Below are 20,430 nucleotides of genomic sequence, written 5' to 3'. Positions count from 1 at the left end.
GCTTCCAAGATGTTGCAGTCTGTTTCTCTGACCACTTTTTCTTAGTTTGTTTGGTGGTACTTGTTATTCTACCTGCCCCTTATGAGTTAATATTTACCAAGATGCTAGCCTTAACCATCTTCCTTTTCTATGTTCCCTTATTCACAACTATGACTTCAACTATCATTCATGAGATGCTCATAACTTCTAAACTTATGACCCTGATCTTGACCTGAGCTCCATACTTTCCTGAGCTCCTGACTTTTGTTTACAGGTAAATCTTAAATAGCTCCGCTAAGATAAATGAAGGCTTCTCAAACTCAACATGTACTAACCAGGGCTCCTTGTCTCCTTCACTGTGGTAGGCAGCCTCCAGGATGGCCCCAAATGATTTCCATTTTCTGGTATTCATGTTCTCTGTAGTTCCCTACCCTTGAGTGTGGGCTGGACTTATGAAAATAATACAGCAGAAATGATGGGATTGACTTCTGATATTAAGTTATAAAAAGTTAGTGGCTTTCATTCGGAGGTCCTCTCTCTTTTCAATCCCTGGATCTGGGAGAAGCCAGACAGCATTTCACGAGGCAACCCTGTGGAAAGGCCTACATGAATGAGCCTGAAAGTATACCCAACTCTTTTCTTAGCTTTGACATGACTGGATCCCAGCCAATACCTTGACTGCAACTTTCTGAGAGACCCTGAACCAAAACCACCCTCTAAGCCATTCCAGGATTGCTGACCCACAGATACTAAAATAATAAATGTTATTTTCAGCCACTAGGTTTTGAGGAAATTCATTTATTGCTAATGCAGCAATAGATAACTAATATCCTCACCTACCTGCACATGCAGACTCAAACTAAGTTCTAGATACCTCAGTCAATTAATTCATCATTTTCTTTAGAATCAAAATCCTGCCTTCTGACAAGTTCTTTGCTCTGGGAAGGAGTCTGAATGGCGGCTGTTGGCTAATTCTAGATAGTCACCAAGAAATACCCTTCTTGCTCCAGAAAACCCACTGTCTCCTTGTTTCTTTTCCTCTATACCATCCCCAAAAAGCCGCGCCTGAAATAAGGATCTGAGTGCATGTGGTAGTTAGATTCAGGTGTTAACTTGGCCAGAGTGAAGTGCCTAGTTCTATTGCTGTGGACATGAGCCAATGGATGTGAATCTCATTTGTTGTTGATTACATCTGCAGTTGGTTAGGTGGCATGCCTGCTGCAATGAATGATGTTTAATTGGCTGGAAGCTTAAATGAGAGAGGTCAACATAGCACAGCCCAAGTAGCTCAACATATCTCATCTCAGCACCCACAGCTAAGCCCAGGCCTTTGGAGATGCAGAAAGGAATCACCCCAGGGAAAGATGTTGGAACCCAGAGGCCTGGAGAGAAGGCCAGCAGAGATCACCCTGTGCCTTCCCACGTAAGAAAGAACGTCAGTTGAAAGTTAGCTGCCTTTCCTCTGAAGAACTATATGTTAACTAAATAAATCCCCTTTTATTGAAAGTCAATCCAGATTTGACACAGATTTTATGTGGCCAGAGCTCACTGCAAATTTTGAGGGATGTTGGTAGGTACTGACATCATTAGCTACAGTCACAGCACACACAATTCACAAAGTCTACTCCTTGCTACTCTCAGATCCCCATATCATGCTCACTCCATCCTGTCACTGCTTCTCTAACATGGTAGACACTCATGATTTCTAAACAAACAAAAATGCAGAAAATAAAATCTTACAACAGGAAGATTAGTGGAACAAGCTATGGTCCAGCTGCAGTAGCTTGTCTCAAAGCCACAGCTGAATCATCATATTCCTCATTTCAGATGTCTCCACACCCCCAACCCCAACTGGTGTAGGTTGCTTGCCATTTGGCTCTGTACTGCACTGCTGTTCAGCCATAGTTTCTGCCATTGTGCATTTATTGTTATTACCAAACACAGAAGCACCAAAAGGCACTCCAATGTTTCCTGAGCTCCAGCCCTCCTATGCCCTGGCACCATTACACTTCAGGAACACTTACTCCTCAGACAATTAGGATCACTTACCCCTGATAGTTATAGTAACACCTTTCATTGCCTGCATGAAAAGTCCAAAATGACCAGGGAGAGTCATAACTTTAGTTAGGTGGAACTTTTCCTGTATTCCCAGATAGAAGTATCCCTGTCTTGGGAACGAGGGCTTGGAGACCAATAGAGCCATAAGTTAGGGGGGAACAGAAGTTCTCGAAGTAAAACCCTGAGATTGATGGTGAGAAGAGTGACATACTTCTACCTCCTTGGTTCCAAAACCCATGTACTGTACCTATCAAAGACACAGCATGACATAATGGCTGTTAGTTCAAGTATATTCTGCACATGGGAGGATAGTGCTCCAGAACCACAGTGTCCTTTTCAAGCTAATGCCTTAGTGGCATCTTTAAGAAGCCATTCAAACATTTTATCAGGCCTAGTGATTCAATTCCAGAATCTCATCCTGGGGATTTACTTACAGGGAAAATTTCTAGTACCCAATGACTTATTAGGGTTTCCCCAAAATCAGACCGTGAGACAAGGATCCAAGTAGAAGTAATTTATTTGAGCACTGCATGGATCCTGGCAGGAGAAATGGGAAGCAAGGCAGAGAAGGAAAGGGAGAAACAAAAGGTGCATATTAAGTCAGGAAACATCTGCAGGAAACTCTAGGAAGCATGCCTCAAAATTATCCCACCTACAGATTAAGTGTCAGGCAGAGTAGTGTTTCCAGGGTTATGCCCACACTTTTGCAGGGGCATTTGAAGTTCAAGATTAAGGCAGTAAACGTTTGTAGACAAGGAAATGCATCTGAAGTTCCGCTAAGTGTATAGTAAGATAGCTGTGAATTCTGTTTGGTATTGTCACTCATTAGTAGTGACTGTACTGTAGTTATTGCTGACTTGTTCATGTTTTTCTTCCCTTTATACAACTTTCTGATGGTTCAAGAGGCTCTAGAGACTTGATAATTAAAAAGATACAGAGGTAAGGGGCCATAAATAGCTAAAAATATCTTGAAAAAGAAGAATGAAGTGGGAGGCATCACACTACTTTAAAGCATATTATAAAGCCACAGTGGTCAAAATAGCATGGTATTGGCATAAAGAGATACATATTGATCAATGGAATTGAACTGAGAGCTCAGAAATAGACCCTCAGATCTATGGTCAATTGATTTTTTTGACAAGGCTCCCAAGTCCACTCAATTGGGACAGAACAGTCTTCAATAAATGCTGTTGGGAGAACCAGATATCTGTAACCAAAAAAATGAAAGAGGACCCCTATCTTATACCCTATACAAAAATTAACTAAAAAATGGATCAAGAACCTAAATATAATAACTAATACCACAACAATCCTAGAAGAAAATGTTGGTGAACATCTCCAAGATCTAGTGATAGGTGGTTGTTTCTTAGACTTTGCATGCAAAGCACAGGCCACAAAAGAAAAAAATAGGTAAATGGGAGATTCTCAACATCAAATACTTCAGAGCTTCAAAGAACTTTGTCACAAGGGTTACAAAGCAATCTACTCAATGGGAGAAAATATTTGGAAATCACATATCTGATAAGAGTTTGATGTTCACAATATATGAAGAAATTCTACAACTCAGACAATAACCCAACTAAAAAAATGGTCAAAAGGTATAAACAGACATTTTTCCAAAGAGGAAATACAGATGGCTAAAAAATACACAAAAAGATGCTCAGCTTCACTAGCTATTGGAGAAATGCAGATAGAAACCACAAAGAGCTATCATCTCACACCTATTAGAATGGTCACTACTAAACAAACAGAAAACTACAAGTGTTGGAAAGGATGTGGGGAAAATGGAACACCTATTCACTACTGGTGGGAATGCAAAATGATGCAACTACTGTGGAGGACGGTTTGATGATTCTTCAGAAAACTAAGTATAGAGTTGCCTTATGACCCAGTATTCCCGCTACCTGGGATATACCCAGAAGATCTGAAAGCAGGTATGTGAACAGACATTTGTATACTGATGATCATAGTAGCATTATTCACAATTGCCAAAAGATGGAAACAACCCAAGTGTCCATCAACAGATGAATGTGACAACATGGATGAACCTTCAGGACATTATGTTAAGTGAAATAAGTCAAACACAAGAGGACAGATATTATATGATCTCACTGATATGAACTAATTATAACATGTAAACTCATAGATATAAAATATAGAATATAGGTTACCGGGATATAGAATAAGGCTAAAGAATGAGGAGCAATTGCTTAATATGCTGAATGTTTAACTGGGTTGAACAGGAAACGGACAGAGGTAACAGTAGTACATTATTGTAAGAATAATTAACAGTGCCTCCGTTGGTTGAACCCAAGCAAAAGCCAGCTGAGCAGGCAGCCTGGGTGATGCCCATGGAAGATTTGGGCTCTTGAGAAGGCAGAGAATAGGTCTGGGTGATGCGCAGTTTGTAATTTTCTCACATTCTTTATATTTGTTCAGAACAAAGATATCTGTTTTAGACCATAAATGTTTCAAGTTCAGGAATCATATTGACTTCATTTGTTCTTACAGTCACCTTGTGCTTATGTGTGCCTAGAAAACGCTAATGATCACTTTTGTTGTATTTAGGAAACCCCTGAATTCTTTTTAACAAAACAAAATAATTTCTCCATCTGAACCCAAACCCCTCAATTTAAGAAACAGGTAAATTTTGAATTTATCTCAAACCATCAATATCTAGGCTTTCTCTTCCTTGATTCTTTCACAAATTGTGCCCCTGGAACCCTCAACTAACCCACAAAAAGAAGCTGGAGAAAACATGTATTTCTTAAGTACATACTCTGATTTTCCCTGATCATTAAGGATAGAAACCAGAGAAGAAACAATTACAATCTAGAAACTAATTTCCTCTCTAGGTATCAATGAGTTTTTCCTTTTGTAAAATGAGGACAATGCGAAATGTACTGGTTTGTGAGGAGGATTAGGTCAAAGTATAACTATAAAAACAGCCTTGTACACTTCAAGTAAAGGTGTTATTTCTAGAATCCTTCCACTCAGTGCAAGAAATAGACTGTAAAAATACTTCCCTTTGTAATTATTAAATAATCTGTGGGTGAAATTTGTAGATGCAAGTGAAACTAAATGAACTATGGCTCAAAAACTTGCTAATTCTTGGTTTACTTCCTTCATCAAATCCTTCACTCTTCCCCATGCCCAAAACCACACATACAAAGCATACTTACCCCATTAGTCGTGGGAATTCTTTAAGGTTTATTCATGGATTATCAGTTTAATTATAAGTAACTTTGACCTTTGTGGAGTCTCTCTAGGAAAAATTCAGATTCGCAAAAAGTTCTCAAATCTAGCTTGGATGTTCTGCACTCCCTTTGGACCTGATATTTCTTGCTGCCTACAGAGTATCCCTACTCACATGTACCAACAGTCACCAAACTGAACCTGTCTTAAACAAAAGTTTGAATACCTAACTCCTTTTCCTTCCTAAATTCTCTTCTGGAAAGTGGTGCTTCTATTTTTCCCTTTCCCTAGCTACACAACAAACTATGGATCATTTTCATTTCACTGGTATGTTCATTTGCACCATTTGGTGCAATAATCAAAACCTGCCAATTCATCAACCGCCATCTTCCTTAACTAAACCGTGTGTATGACTCAATGGCAGGGACAACGCAGTATGATCTATCTACAGTTCCTAACACTGTGCCTGGGTATTTTGAAGCAGGTGCTTAACAAGTGTTTGCTAAAAGAATGAATGATTGGATATCCTTACATGTTATTCCCCTTGGTCCTTATTCTCACTGCTGCAACTGGAATTCAGTTTGAGCACCTGAAGACTGCACAACTACAACAGCATCCTAGTCACTCCTACCCTTCATACATCATGGCCAGAAATCAAGCTCTTTGGGGACTTCTTGGGAAATATTAATATATAACTGGTTATAGGATCAAATTTACTACTCTGTCATTATGTTTCAAGCATTCATTGACTTTTCAAAAACTTCTACTTGCTTCCCAAATTGAATGAGAACTTTGTATGAGTTTCAAAGGATTTCTAGGGGGGTATTTTCTTTTCTAGATGGTTCATCTCCAGATTTTTGTTTGAATTCTTTGCTCTACTACATTACACTTTCCTGGTATTTGAATGTGACTTACCTGCTCTTCCATCAGCGTCTTTCACATATATGCCAGTCCCAAAGGAGCACAATGTTCTCTCACTTCTCTACTTACTTACCTTCAGAATGGTTTGGTACTTATTTCCTTTAGGAAGTTTCTGCTGGTATCTAGACACCACTAACAATTAACCAGTACATTAATACTCAGATTGAGTAGTTGTTTTTACATGTGTGTATATTTAAGCTTTATCTGTACTATAAAGTGTTAACTATGTTAGAGTGTAAAATGTTTTACAAAGTACAGGGCAAAGTAAATGGGACAGCATACAGTGCACATAGACTGCAGCATCAAACTATATAGGCTACACTATACTGTAGCCTATTAAGTGTGCAATAGCATTATGTCTAAAAGACATAATGCTTAATTAGAAATTACCTCATTGCTAAAAAATTCTAACCATCACCCGAGCCTTCAGCAAGTTGTAATCTTTTTTCTGGTAGAGGGTCTTGCTTCAATGTTGATGACTACTGACTCATCTGGGTGGTGGGGGCTGAATGTTGGGGTGGCTGCAGCAATTTCTTAAAATAAGAACAATGAAGCTTGCTGTATCGATTGACTCTTTCCCTCACAAAAGATTTTTCTGTCGCATGCAATGCTGTTTAATAGCATTTTACCCACAGAACTTCTTCCAAAATTGGAGCCAATCCTCTCAAACTCTGCCACTACTTTATCAACTAAGTTGATATAATATTCTAAATCCTTTGTTGTCTTTTCAACAATGTTCACAGCATCTTCACCAGGAGTGGATTCAAGAAATGACTTTTTTGGCTCATCCATAAGAAGCAACTTCTCATCCGTTCAAATTTCATCATGAAATTTGCAGCAATTCAGTCACATCTTTAGGCTCCACTTTTAATTCTAGTTCTCTTGCTATGTTCCCACATCTGCATTTATTTCCTTCACTGAAGTCTTGAATCCCTGCCAACCTCCAGGGTTACAATCAAATTCTTTCATGTTTCTGTTAATGTTGGTATTTTCCCCTCATCCCATGAATCACAAATGTTCCTAACGGCATCTGGAACAATGAATCTTTCCAGGTTTTCAATTTAATTTTCCAAGATCCATCAGAGAAATAACTATCTATGGCAACTATAGTTCATGAAATGTATTTCTTCAATAATAAGACTTGAAAGTAGAAATGAATCCTTGAACCAGGGATGCAGAAGTGATGTTGTGCTAGTAGGCATGAAAACGTTAATTTCATTGTACATCTCCATCAGTGCTTATGTGTGACTAGGTGCATTGGCAGTGAGCAGTCATAATTTGAAAGGAATCTTCTTTTCTGAGCAGTTCTCAAAAGTGGGCTTAATATTCAATAAACCATGTTGTAGCAGATGTGCTATTAGGTTTTGTTGTTCCATTTATACAGCACGGGAAGAGTAGATTTAGCATAATTCTTTAGTGCCTTACGACTTTCAGCACAGCAAATGAGCACTGGCTTTAACTGAAAGTCACCAGCTGCATTAGCCCCTAATGAGAATCAGCCTGTTCTTTGAAGCCAGATTTTGACTTTTCCTCTAGCTATGAGAGTCCTAGATAGCATCTTCTTCCTAAATAAGGCTCTCATCTACAATGAAGTCTGTTCTTTAGTGTAGCCACCTTCATCAGTGATCTTCTGGATAACTTGCTGCTTCATCTTGAACTTTTATGTTGCAGAGATGGCTTCTTTCCTTAAACCTCATGAACCTCTGCAAACTTCAAACTTTTCTTCTGCAGCTTCATCACCTCTTTCAGCCTTCACAGAATAGAAGAATTAGGGCCTTTGGCTTGAGGGAATGTTGTGGCTAATTTGATCTTCTATCCAGACCACTACAACTTTTTCCTCATCAGCAATAAGGCTGTTTCACTTTATCCTTCATGTGTGTTCACTGGAGGAGCATTTTAAATTTTCTTCCAGAATTTTTCTTTTTCATTCATAATATGGTGCAAGAGGCCTAGATTTCAGCCTATCCCAGCTTTGTTCATACCTTCCTTGCCAAGCTTAATCATTTCTTGCTTTTGATTTAAAGTGAGAGACATGACTTTTCCTTCCACTTGAACACTGGGGGGTTATTAATTGGCCTAATTTCAATATTATTATCTCAGGAAATAGGAAAACCGGAGGAGAGGGAGAGTCAGGGTAACAGCTGATCAGTGGAGCTATCAAAACACACCTATTTATCAATTAAGTTTGCCATCTTATATGATCAAGGTTTGTGGCACGCTCAATGACTGTTCTAACATTAAAGATCACTGATCACAGATCACCATAACAGATATAATAGCGAAAAAGTTTGAAATATTGTGAGAATTAACAAAATGTGACAAAGAGACATGAAGTGAGCATACTGTTGGAAAAATGGTGCCAAGACTTGCTGGACACAGGGTTGCTACAAACCTTCAATTTGTTAAAAATGCAGTATCTGCAAAGCACGATAAAGTGAAGCACAGTAATGCAAAGTGTAATAAAATGAGGTATGCCTATATAATATACATGCTTGAAGTGTTGGGGAATGAGATCTTTATTTCTCAATTTCAAATATTAAAATTTTTCTTCTCCTTAAAAAACTAATCTTAAATGTATTTCACCTTGAAAGTTACTTTTTTTAAAAGTGGAAATTGCCTTTTTCTGTCTTAAGAATTGAGTTGTATCTGTCTAAATTTGATATGCCTATTTCACTATACCGACTATTTTATTGTCTTCTAACTAATTAAAAAAGGTAAAGTTTTGGTCCAAATTGAGTTAAAAGCATGAAAAAGAAATTCATACAGTCAGCATATTTTCTGATCACAGAAATATTAGCTGATGTCAGAAATAAAAAGGAGAAAATAGCCCATTTTAACTTTGATTAAAAAGCATCTTTACATTATGTTGTCAGGGTCTTAAGGATGTAAAGTATGTACTTATTTATGAGGCAAAACCAGAATGATGTGATGGGACTTTGGAGAGTTTAGAGTGTAAGAACATACTACCAAAGAAATCACTTGGGTCTTCTGGTAAAGATAACTAATAGCAGGGTATGGTACTAGACCACAGATGTTTGGTTTAACTGTTCACAGTTGAGGATGGTAGTTAAGTCTCAGTAAATTATAAAATGCCTCTGCTGAACCAGTTACTGGTAAGATTCCACCTACGTATGCACTACTTATCTTCCTACGTACTGAAGCCTAAGCGACCTGTCACATATGGTGTGTGACAGTTACAAGAGAATGGTCTTGCTTGCTTAGAATTGTGTGTGGGTGTTGAACATGGCACTTTAAACATAAATTTATGAGGTGCAAACTTTTAATGCAAAGATGACTCATAAGGTTTCAGAATGTGTAAATAAGAAGCACAATCTGACTTACACTGGTGCTCATCCACAGCAAAATTAGCTTGGGTTGATTGTCAAATTGTTTGTACTGCCAGGAAATTCACAAAATTTGTCACTCTTAATAAATCAATTAGAAAAATTCTTGGGTTCATGATTTTAACATTTGTGTGGCAATACCATCCTGAACTAATGTTATGGATATAATTTACATTTTGCAATATTGTATTTTGATGGCAGCATTGAATTAAAGTGATTATTCTGAGACTGTGAAGAAGCAAGTCAATTCTTTTGAGAAATTCCAGTGGAAAATTTAAAGAGTAGGTAATTGTAAAGTAAAAAAAATTGCTTTAAAATGCTGCATTATCTTTCTTTAGGCATATGAATTCCTCAATTCATATCAACACAGAACAATGCCCTATATATAGAAGAAATATTTTTAAACAACTTGTTGAAAGTTCAGTGAAGAGAGGGATGAAAGCACACAAAATATAAAGTCCATAAAAATTAGGAGAGGCCATGGCTCACTGAAGTGTAAGGACTCAGGCAATAAGAATAAAATGGAAACAGAATGGTAATGAAACATTCTGTATGAATGTTTTGAGACAAAAATTAAGATTAGGATGTCATGTGATTCATCTGTAACGTGCCTAGTTTGAGGGTTTTATCCAATTCGTATAAAAATGGGATGAAAACTCTAATCAAAGATGAACTGGTTTAAACTAGACCTTTAACATTATTGGAGTGATACTTTGGAAATAAATCACTTAGCTATCACATGAATAACTTTAGAAGTCGTGACCAAATACCAGACAAAGGCAAGACACCCAAAATTCAACAGGATATTGTTTTAATACAGAAGAACTGTGGGGTCATAAGAAACAAGAAGAATATGAAAGAATATAGTAATAAAGGAGCTTAATAATTAATCGTTTGTAAATAGAAGCACTTGTTAAAAGTGACTGTTAAAATTTGCTCAACTTATAAATGAAAAAGATCTGTAAACTGAACTTATAAACTTAAGGACAACTAAAATTTTAAATTATAACTTTAATATGTTGATTATGAACATAAAAATTATATATATTTTTAAAAATCAGGTTTTTATGTGCAGAAAAACCAAAATCATCTTTAGGTCATTTTTCTTTTTGTTACATTTTCATAGGTCAGTAGAATCAAATTCCAGAGAAGAGGATTTAAAGCTTTAACCACTGCAGACTCAGAAAGTAAGAAAAATCCTAGCTCCAGCATTTAGCTATTCTTCAATTCTATGTGAAATATGAATTATCTTACAGGCGGTCACTAAAACAGTAACGTTTTTGAAATTACCATGTTTACAATAAAAATAAAGTTTGGGACACTGGATTTTTTTTTTTTTAATAACTCTGGAAGGCCACTTGAGAATCCCATTTACGAGATAATAACCCAGAGATAACGAACGATTAGCTTAGATTTCCTGAACCAACATCCATGCACAGTTGGACCATGCACAGCTACCATATTTGGTCATTTCCTTGAAACACAAAATATTTGCTCAATTCTAACTTCACCTATTCACCAACTGGAAACAGACCTTCTCCTAGTTTCATTAGGTTAAAAAGAAAAGTTGATTTTCTTTTCAAGACTCAGTGCAGTATTAAGTAAAGTCACAAGCAATAATAATTAACCATTTGAATAGTCAAGTGAATAGGCCACATGGAGTGAGGAGTTAACAAGGAAACCTATTGCATTTGTATTTAGCTTTTAAGCCTTAAATACTGTCAACCATAACTGAAAAGGTACAGTAGGTGCTAGGAACACCAAATCCTAAAGCTTTTACCCAAGTGTTTTTAAAAATCAAGGACAAGGAAAAAAGTACAATTTTTTCTTGTCTTTTGGTAAGTTTAATGGGACATGCAAAAGAATTATTATCCTGACAAGCATATCTGTAACTGATAGTCACCTTCACAATAAACCTTAATAATTCAAAGAAGAAAAAGAAAAAGTGGCCTCAAAGCAAAATGCGCTATCATTATGGCTTTATATAAAATCTTACCTCTTCCTGTTAATTATTCCAGAAGTGGCTCATCTCTTCTTCTAAATCTCACTCACTAAATGTGCTTTATCTGTAAAGTGGCTACTACCATAATGCTTAATACACAGAAGAGCTCCTTATTCGTTCCAAGTCTAAAACACACTAAAATGTGTACTACTTTATATGAGTGGTTAGTTTCCATTCAACTTGTTTTGGGGTTCTCAAAAGGTAAGAGTCATGGTCTTTAATTTCTTCTGTGGCTCTCACCCCCACCCTAGCACCTAGCACAGTGCTGGGCACACTGAAGAATCTCATTAAAAATTAACCTACCAAATTTGTCAATTAAAACTATGTTGCATGCTGGAGACCCAGGTTCAATTCCCAGTGTCAGCCCATGCAAAAAAAAAAAAAAAAGTATATATATATATATATATATGTTGCAGGTTCTTCACCATAGGTGAGTTTAATTTCATATATTAACCTGCAATAGAGAGGACAAATCACATTAATACTCCACAGATGCGTAAAGTATAACGCCTCAAAAATGAAGGTAACTGATGAAAATTTTTAGTCATGACTGAATACATAAGCTCCTGGACGCTTAAACACCCAAGCCCACCCTGAATAATGAGACAGATGATGCACAGTAGCTAATATTATCTATGGTGGAAAGTGCTGTGCAGAAAGTGCTATAAACATAAGTGTGTGAGGCACAGAAAATCTTTATTGCCACAGGAAGCAAGTGCACTCATCCCACCTCACCAACAGCTTTAATAGTCACAAAAATGCAGACTTCACATAATAAAGTACAACACAGACTTGGGGAGAAATGGTCCCTTGGACTATATTGGCTGTGATACTGAGGTAACCAATTGACCTTGTTCAGTGAAAATACCTCTAACACAATGAAAAATCAACTAGTTATAACATCCAATTCATATATACAATTAAAATAAAAATATATATTATTTGCTTTAATGTATAGCAAGTTTAATACATTAGTGTTTACAAAATAAAAACTGTATTCTACTGAAAATTTTTCTTGTGCTTCCCTTTTATCACTAAGCTTGAAAGACCATAAAATTATGATACTTAAGGAAACTTATTTATGGATTTAAAGATGCAGTATGTGGGGCCATGAAAGACTGATAAATATTAGTTGAAAGAGTACTGCATCTTTAAAACGGTTACTAATTAAAATCTACAAACTTGAACTATAAGACACAATTAAAAAAAACCCACAAAATTTCTCAAAATAGATTAGAATACAGGAAACGTTTCATGAAACTACTGAGATACTAACCAGTGCTATGGCTAATATTAAAAACTGAACATTCTATTTAAATCGTACTCATACTATTTCTACACAGTGAAAAATACAACCACAATAATCAACCTCAAGCTAGCAACAAAGTTGCAAGGTCCATAAAAAGCTTCTTCAGTGGGCAAAATACTATGGTACAATAAAACATGTAGGAATGAAAAAGCCTTTTAATAGTATAAAAAGTTGTTTACTGGTGTTTCTATTTTAAAGCTATTCTACAAATCAAAATGAAAAAGCAATTATATATGTGACAGTGATCAGAGACTACAGTGCAGACATTTCATCTAACATTTGGCTGACGAATTTAGTATATAACATATGACCATATTTTTTACATAGCTATGATGCAGAATTGAAATGAAAACAAAAGACACATATTCCAAGTCAATACGTTCTTCTCGGCAATACCTGGGTTTAGATGAATCTGTAGCAAGTAGGGAAAACTATCAAATATATCTTCCCCTCTTGAACCAACAGAGGAAAATATGAATTGGCAGAAGTCATGTTTGTATTTGAACACTACGGGTTCCAATGTGAAAGTCTGATTTATAAGTAAGCAAATACATTATCAACATGTAAGCATACCCTCATATATATGCACTCAACTTATTAATTAAATAGTGGGAATTTAAAACAAATACTTTCAAGTTAAAATGAAATTTAAGAAAAACTGCATTCACAAATCTAAAAGGTATACAAAAATGAAATTGTAAAATAAATAATGAACACAGGTGTCAACTAAACATCCATAGAAATATGCCTGCAATTGTGGATGCAGTGATTGCTCACACTTGTGATGGGGTTTTGGGTGGGAGGACCTTCCCCAGTTGAGCCATCTAGTCTCTCTCTCTGACTCCTATACATGGAGAATAATTCTAGATATAAAAACATATTACTCTATTAATAGCCTTTGTTAACAGTCACAATCCTTATCACATTTAAGATTAACTTACTATATCTTAATCTACTTAACACATTCTGAAATATCAATATTCAAATCACGGCTTTTATATATCAGTCCACTTGTTTCAAGTTCTCTGTCCAATAATAGCTTCCTATTTTTGTTGCATTTTAAGTAGCAATTATATAATGCAATCTGGGTCAACTAGATATGAAAGATTTCCTACACTATTGCTCATCTTTTTAATTTTCTTCTACTATTTATCAATTGTATAAATGTGTACTGATGAAACTAGTAAAAATGACATTACATGAATGAATGCTACAAGCATCCTGTTGAAGAGAATCCATTTCTATCAAATATTAAATCCAAAAAATTTTCCTTGGCTTAAAATGAGTATTTCCATTTTTTCAAAATCATTGCAACCTTGGCAATAATTATGTCACTTCAGCTTTCTTTTTTTATGGTTCTAAAGATTCTAAACTCTGATATTTAATAATATTTACTCTAAACACACTCAAAGTAGACAATGAAATTTCAAGTAAAATAAACTACCCACATCCATGAACCAAACAGATCTCAACATCTAGATTTCACTTTTATAAATTTACACAAATATGATGTACATTCTTAAATAATGAGTGCTTACAATATTAATTTGCAAGCCTTTCCACATAAAATGACTTACACAGGAATGTGAATGGATCAATATTCTGTTACAGATTTCAACACTCTGGATTTTCTCTTTTTGTGGCTGTTGTTCTGTCTTTCTGGTTTCCAGACTACTGTACCAGTCCTATGCTTTGGCTATGAAATCGGTTTGAGCTGAATGAGGCAACATTGGTTATTAAGGCTTATTTCTATGATGGAGCATTATCCTTAAATCTGATGCCATTTCCAGAGGACAGTAAGACAATCACAGCTATCTTGAATCTTCAGGCTCTGTTTTGATGACTTTCTTTTCCAAAGTAAAAGCTGAGTGAGGGTAATCTTTTAAAATCCCAAGACTCTCTGCATAAAAATGGAAACATGAAGTGTGTTGATATTTTAAATCAATGGATTACAAGAAACAAACTCAAACTTATAAACCAAACTCTAAAACTCTGTAGCAAATATTATTAACTCTTCATGATTTGGTGATTCCATGTAAAAATTTTATGTTTACAGAGTTGTGGTTAAGAATTTGGATTATGGATTTAAATTCCATCTCTGCCAATTACTAGTGGTATACCATGTTGGGCAAATTATATACCTTCTAAGCCTCTGTGTCTTCATCTATAAAGTAGGAATAGTATCTACATAGCATGGATGTGAGAGTTGAGTGAAATCATGAAATGCATGTAAAGCATTTAGCATATAGAAGACATTAATTTTAATTAAGGCTTGATCTAAGATGATAAGTAAAATATATAAAATGAAACTGACCACTCATGTACAACACAAAGTTACTGGTTCAAATATTTACTGCCAACAAAGAAATGAGACAAAAAATACACCATCCATGTTTAAATACAGACTTACTGTTTAAAGTTTCTCTAGCTCAGAAATATTAAAGTAGGAGTAGTAGGGTAAAAGAAAAGGCAACTTTCTTAAGAAATCATTCCATGGAGTTACATGTAGTTAGTTCAACTTCTTACAAACACCAGAGAATGATCATAAAATGTAATCTTCACATAAAGTACTTATACCAGGGAACACATATACACACACACCGAAAGGATTATAGAAAATTAAACAATACTAATAGCTTATGTGGAATCAGGTAGCTCAATTTATGAATTCACCTTCTGTACACAGAAGGGTGTTTTACATTCCATGCGTAAGTAATAAAAATAGCAGGTATTATTTACTGAATTCCTACCAGACATTTAATTCATATAGGTCATCTTCTTTATTCCTCAAAACTACCCTACGAGGTAGGTTTTATTACTTCCATTTTACAGATAAAACAACTGAGGATCAGGGTAGTTAAGTAAGTATCAGGACTGAGATCTGAACCCAGATTTGTGCTATGCTGTATTATTTCTATTCAATTGGAAAAAAAAAAAAGAATAAAAGGTTTTTAGGCATTCTTTCATTTTAACATAAAACCCCTAGTTCAACTATATCTTTATATAGTTGAGACAAAGGGTATCTCCACAGTGGAATACATAAAGTCAATCTAATTTGAGCATGTTTTCTATAAAGAGAGACTCAAAAGGAATATACATTAGCTGAAAAAAAAATTTTTTTAAAAAAGCGCCTTAAAGAATAGATTACTTTTTCATGTTGTAGAACATAAGAATAGGATGTGAGCTTTAGAACAATTTCAATTTCTCAATCTTTCTTTGACATTTCTAAAGTGGCTAGAATAGAGAAATACAAGAACAAGCTAAAGTCAAAGTACAGAATATTATTTAGGGCTTTGGCTTATTTGGCATCTGTTAGTAGGAAACTAAAAGACGTAACTTCTTTGATAGCAACAATTTTTCAAGTAAATATATGTCACTAGTGAATAGATGCAGTCAGGTTTAAATCTTACACTTAACTAATTTTCTCACTGACTTAATATAATTTTAGAGCCATTTATTATATCTGGCCTCAGCCTCCTCATCTATAGAATTAGTGATTCCTAAAATTAACTCTAAGACTGAATGATACTAGATTCTTTCAAATGCCACTGATTTCTAACACTTTAACTCTAACTCATTTTACTTGTATAAAAATATGTAAAACTCTTAACTATAATAACAAGTTGCTTAACCTTTTGTGGCTTTTAGTTTACCCCCGATATACTGAGTATCATTCCCAAAAGGCATTAGTATGATGTTTAGGTTTTGGTACACAAGGTTTTCTTAGTGTGAGAGTAAACATGTAGTCAATCAATTTATTATGAAAGGAAAAAAAGGTGCAATAACATAACTTGAACCAGCTAATTACTATTCATTTTAATTTCTTTTATAAAAGTTACCATTCATATAATAGCTATATCAAAGTACTCTAAAAATCATGAATTTTTTCCTGTCATTCTTTGCAATACTTTATTCTCAAAAAGACTATTATGATAATCTAACATTTCCAGGGGGAGAAAAACTGACGTTATTAGTAATACCCTTTTCCGGGGTAGGTGAGGTGATTAGGAGGTAGAAGAAGAACAGAACTTAATGATGCTTTATTCACTCTCTTTAATCATATACCAACTTCTCACCTGATGAGTGGGACTTTGCCTCACTGGAATAAAGTCTACTCAGCTCCCCATCCACCACAAAATGATGGGGCTGTCTGTTTTGTAAATTAGGCATTCGGAGATTCAAAGGTCTTTCTCCTAATGAAAAGAAAAACAAAAAACAATTTGAATAATATTAAAAACACACCATAATTTTTCTTAAAAGTATGTTTTTACAAATTGTCTGAACTTTCCTTAGGAAGAAAAGAATGAGGAAAACCAATGTGCAATAAAGAATTTAAATAACAGTTGGAAAAAAATGTCTTAAATAATAATTTAGGAGGAAAACAGTCATTTCATGCAAGTCCCAACCAATTCTGCCAAGACATTTTTAAAACGTAAAAAATCATCTGGACAAAAGACTGAGACTTCTAGTGAGTTTTCAATTTTGGCATCTAATACAATCCCTCTGTAAAGCATTTTCTTACTAGCTCAACCATTTTATCAAGGCATATTATTAATCACATAATAACAAATATTAGAGAGACAGAGATGGCTTAAAATGAAATGCAGATAATTTAAAAGCAAAAATGAAACGAAAATATGGCAAATCCAAGAAAAAACAGAGACAGAACAAAGATATGGTAGAAAATGGTTTACACATCACATCATCTGTCATAAGCCTAAACCCATGAAATTTAGCAAACTGTCACCCTACACTGGATTATCCTAGTGTCACAGAGAGTCTAAAATCTTACATACATGCTTTTGCTTTTTAACTTTTAAGTCTATGGATGATTAGAGAAGTTAATCAAGACTTCAACTAAAAAGCTTCTCTTCTAGTACTCTCATATGCTGACATACCTAATATTTTACTCTACAGTTAAGACAACGCTTGAGTGCTTATTAAGATGGTATTCTTACTTAGAAATAAATGTTGTTTTTTGACACTAGGAACCATTCTTTAGAAAAATATAACACAAAATGCAAAAATAAGGAACTACATAATTATTTTTTCCATGAAGCACTTATCACTATTTGGAATTAAGAGGATATAATCATATACATATAAATACATTTGTCTTGTTCACTGCTGCATCTTCAGTACCTACAATCATGCCTGGCACACAGGACATTGTAAAACAAAATTTTTTGTTGAACGAATGACAGTAACTTGGGATTTTCTTCATGTGCAGACATTAAAAATGAAACAATTTAAAAATGGCTAAAAATACTCTTGAATCACATAGCTTTCTAAACTTAGTGGTTTGAGAATAATTTTCAATGTATACCCTAGACAATATTTTCACAGGGATTTAGGGTGATATGAAGACTGAATCAACACACAACTTTGAGTTTCTCTATTCTTACATTGTTTCTTCAAATCCTTATACTGTCACAATACTTTACAAGCAGTTACCACTTTCTCTTAGAAACCAAAAGTTATAAACATCACAGTTAAATCTGTTTAGGAAATTCTAACAAAAAATATGAAATTTGATCACTTTTCTTTTTTTAATTGATATATCTTATAAATTCACATATCATTAATCACCCAAAGTATATAATCAGTGGTTTACAATATCATCATATAACTGTGCATTTATCATCACATCGACTTTGTGTGTGAAAAATAATACACATTAAAAAAAGCAATAAATTTCAAAGCACACTGCAACAATTAGCTGTAGAACAGATTTCAGAGTTTGGTATGGGTCACAATGCCACAATTTTAGGTTTTTACTTCTAGCTGCTCCAAGACAATGGAGACTATAGATATATCAATATAATGATTCAACAATCATACTCATTTGTTAAACCCTACCTTCTCTGTATAACTCCACCATCACGTTTGATCTTTTTCCCACTCTTTAAGGGTATTTGGGCTATGCCCACTAAAACTTTTTCATGTTGGAAGGAGCTGTTGATAATATGGGATAGGGGGAGGGAACTAGTTGATGTTCTGGAGAGGCTGGCCCCCTGCATTCCAGGACTTATCTTGTCTAGGGACCCAGCTGGAAGTTGTAGGTTTCTGGAAAGTAACCCTAGTGCATGGAGCCTTTGTAGAAAAAATTTTGATCTTTTTAAAAATGACAGACATCTCCCATGGATCCATTTATTTGGGGGAAATGATCTGTACTGTTTACATTTCTCATTACCACCCACCCTTTACAATGCAAATGTCAATTACATGTGCCAGATACTGTTTGGGGATTATAAGGTAAAAATATATTCACAACTAAAAGGAGGCCTTCTTTCCTTACTAGGCAATGGGCAACTTAAAGTTTGATAGGGAAACTATTACTAATGTCTACAAAATGACAAGATTGAAACACCAATACTTTTTTCCAGCTTCTCTTTGAAGTGCACAAAGGCTCTAAAGTGAAGGTTGTTCTGAAGATGTACCTTGTCCATCGGAGTTATCAGATGTCAAGCCATTAGGGCTGTGCTCTTCTGAGCTCTGCCTGTAAAGTCCTGCAGACAGTCTTCTTTCAGCATGCTGCAGTCTCTCATAGCCAGCTTGGGCGCAAAGGAACTCCATCTGCTTTGCCATCACCTTTTCAGGCTGCTAGTAAGTAAAGCAAAAATAAAGTCAGTAACTAAAACATTTTAGATTCTTTAATGGTTTAAAGATGCCAATTTCAGACTCCAGCATATATTTAGTATTCATTAAAATTAATTCACACTTCATGTGGTGTACACATTCCATAAATATGCATAGATGTCTATATCATCATGCTAAAACATAAAATGCTAGATTTGGTACAAAAGAAAAAAAAATCTTCTCAGGCCTACAAAGAGCATTTTATTTCAGCTGAAAAGCAAAATAACCTTAGCTTTGTTTTCCAAGGTACTGAGTCCTTTTAAAGATTTTTTTTTTTTAAAGAAATCTCAGAGGAACAGCAACATCTGCCATAAACTGCTTCTAACACATAAGGGTGAAATCTTGGCACTTTTATTTTAGGATTTGGCACTATACAGACTCTAATACGATGACAATATGTTTGGGGAAGAAAAGGTGTAAAATGGCTGTCTAGAAAAACAAGACAAACACACCTCCCACTAAAATTAAACAATGCAAATTATACAGAAAAACATCAGTGCCAAAGAGGAACATCACCTTCAACATGAAATGAAAATGCAATATTCCCCAACCAACAACAACAACAAAAAAACATGTTTTAAAACACACACTGAGCTGGGTGACATATAAATTTATCTCTATATGTGTTTTATAAGTTTTTTCTCTATGCACTGTTCTAAAGTACTTATATGTAATATTCAAAGCAGTGTATTTGTGATATTTTGCCAAGGAGAAGAAAGAGTCAAAATGTACAGATATGGTGAATGACTAACACACTACATAAAAGAGTAGTATTGGAAGCTGCTATATGAAATTAGTTACAAATATTGATTCACAATATTCAATATCAACGCACAGGTAATTCAGTGGCAGAATTCTTGCCTGCCATACAAGAGATCTGGGTTTGATTCTCGGCCCATGCACTCAAGAAAAAGAAAAAAATTTATTAAGTAAGTAGGATAAATGCTTATACTATTTTTGAATGCATATAAACCAACCATAAT

The 20,430-nt window shown here is 35.0% G+C and overlaps 1 protein-coding gene and 1 long non-coding RNA gene across 6 annotated transcripts in view; one reads left to right on the top strand and one right to left on the bottom strand.

Moving 5' to 3' along the window:
* LOC143677890 (uncharacterized) overlaps positions 1-20,430 on the top strand; it is an 84,462-nt gene that overhangs the window by 28,149 nt on the left and 35,883 nt on the right. For both annotated transcript variants that reach the window (XR_013172971.1, XR_013172970.1), the window contains exons 2-3: positions 10,624-10,684; positions 19,195-19,414. This is a non-coding gene — a long non-coding RNA (uncharacterized LOC143677890). The remainder of the gene's footprint in view (positions 1-10,623; positions 10,685-19,194; positions 19,415-20,430) is intronic.
* The window catches only part of NAB1 (NGFI-A binding protein 1), a 54,686-nt gene continuing 40,789 nt past the window's right edge, over positions 6,534-20,430 (bottom strand). For 3 of the 4 annotated variants that reach the window (XM_077154484.1, XM_077154482.1, XM_077154483.1), the window contains 3 exons: positions 19,249-19,411; positions 16,885-17,001; positions 6,534-14,708 (listed from right to left, as the gene is read on the bottom strand). In XM_077154484.1, coding sequence (XP_077010599.1) covers positions 14,620-14,708; positions 16,885-17,001; positions 19,249-19,411 — 369 coding nt within the window. In that variant the 3' untranslated portion in view covers positions 6,534-14,619. The remainder of the gene's footprint in view (positions 14,709-16,884; positions 17,002-19,248; positions 19,412-20,430) is intronic. The other variant, XM_077154485.1, reaches the window with a different exon arrangement.

The sequence above is a fragment of the Tamandua tetradactyla genome, chromosome 3 (assembly GCF_023851605.1).
Source record: "Tamandua tetradactyla isolate mTamTet1 chromosome 3, mTamTet1.pri, whole genome shotgun sequence".
NCBI lineage: Eukaryota > Metazoa > Chordata > Mammalia > Pilosa > Myrmecophagidae > Tamandua > Tamandua tetradactyla.
The sequence above is the reverse complement of the archived record's forward strand: the minus strand, read 5'-3'. Positions and strand labels throughout refer to the sequence as shown.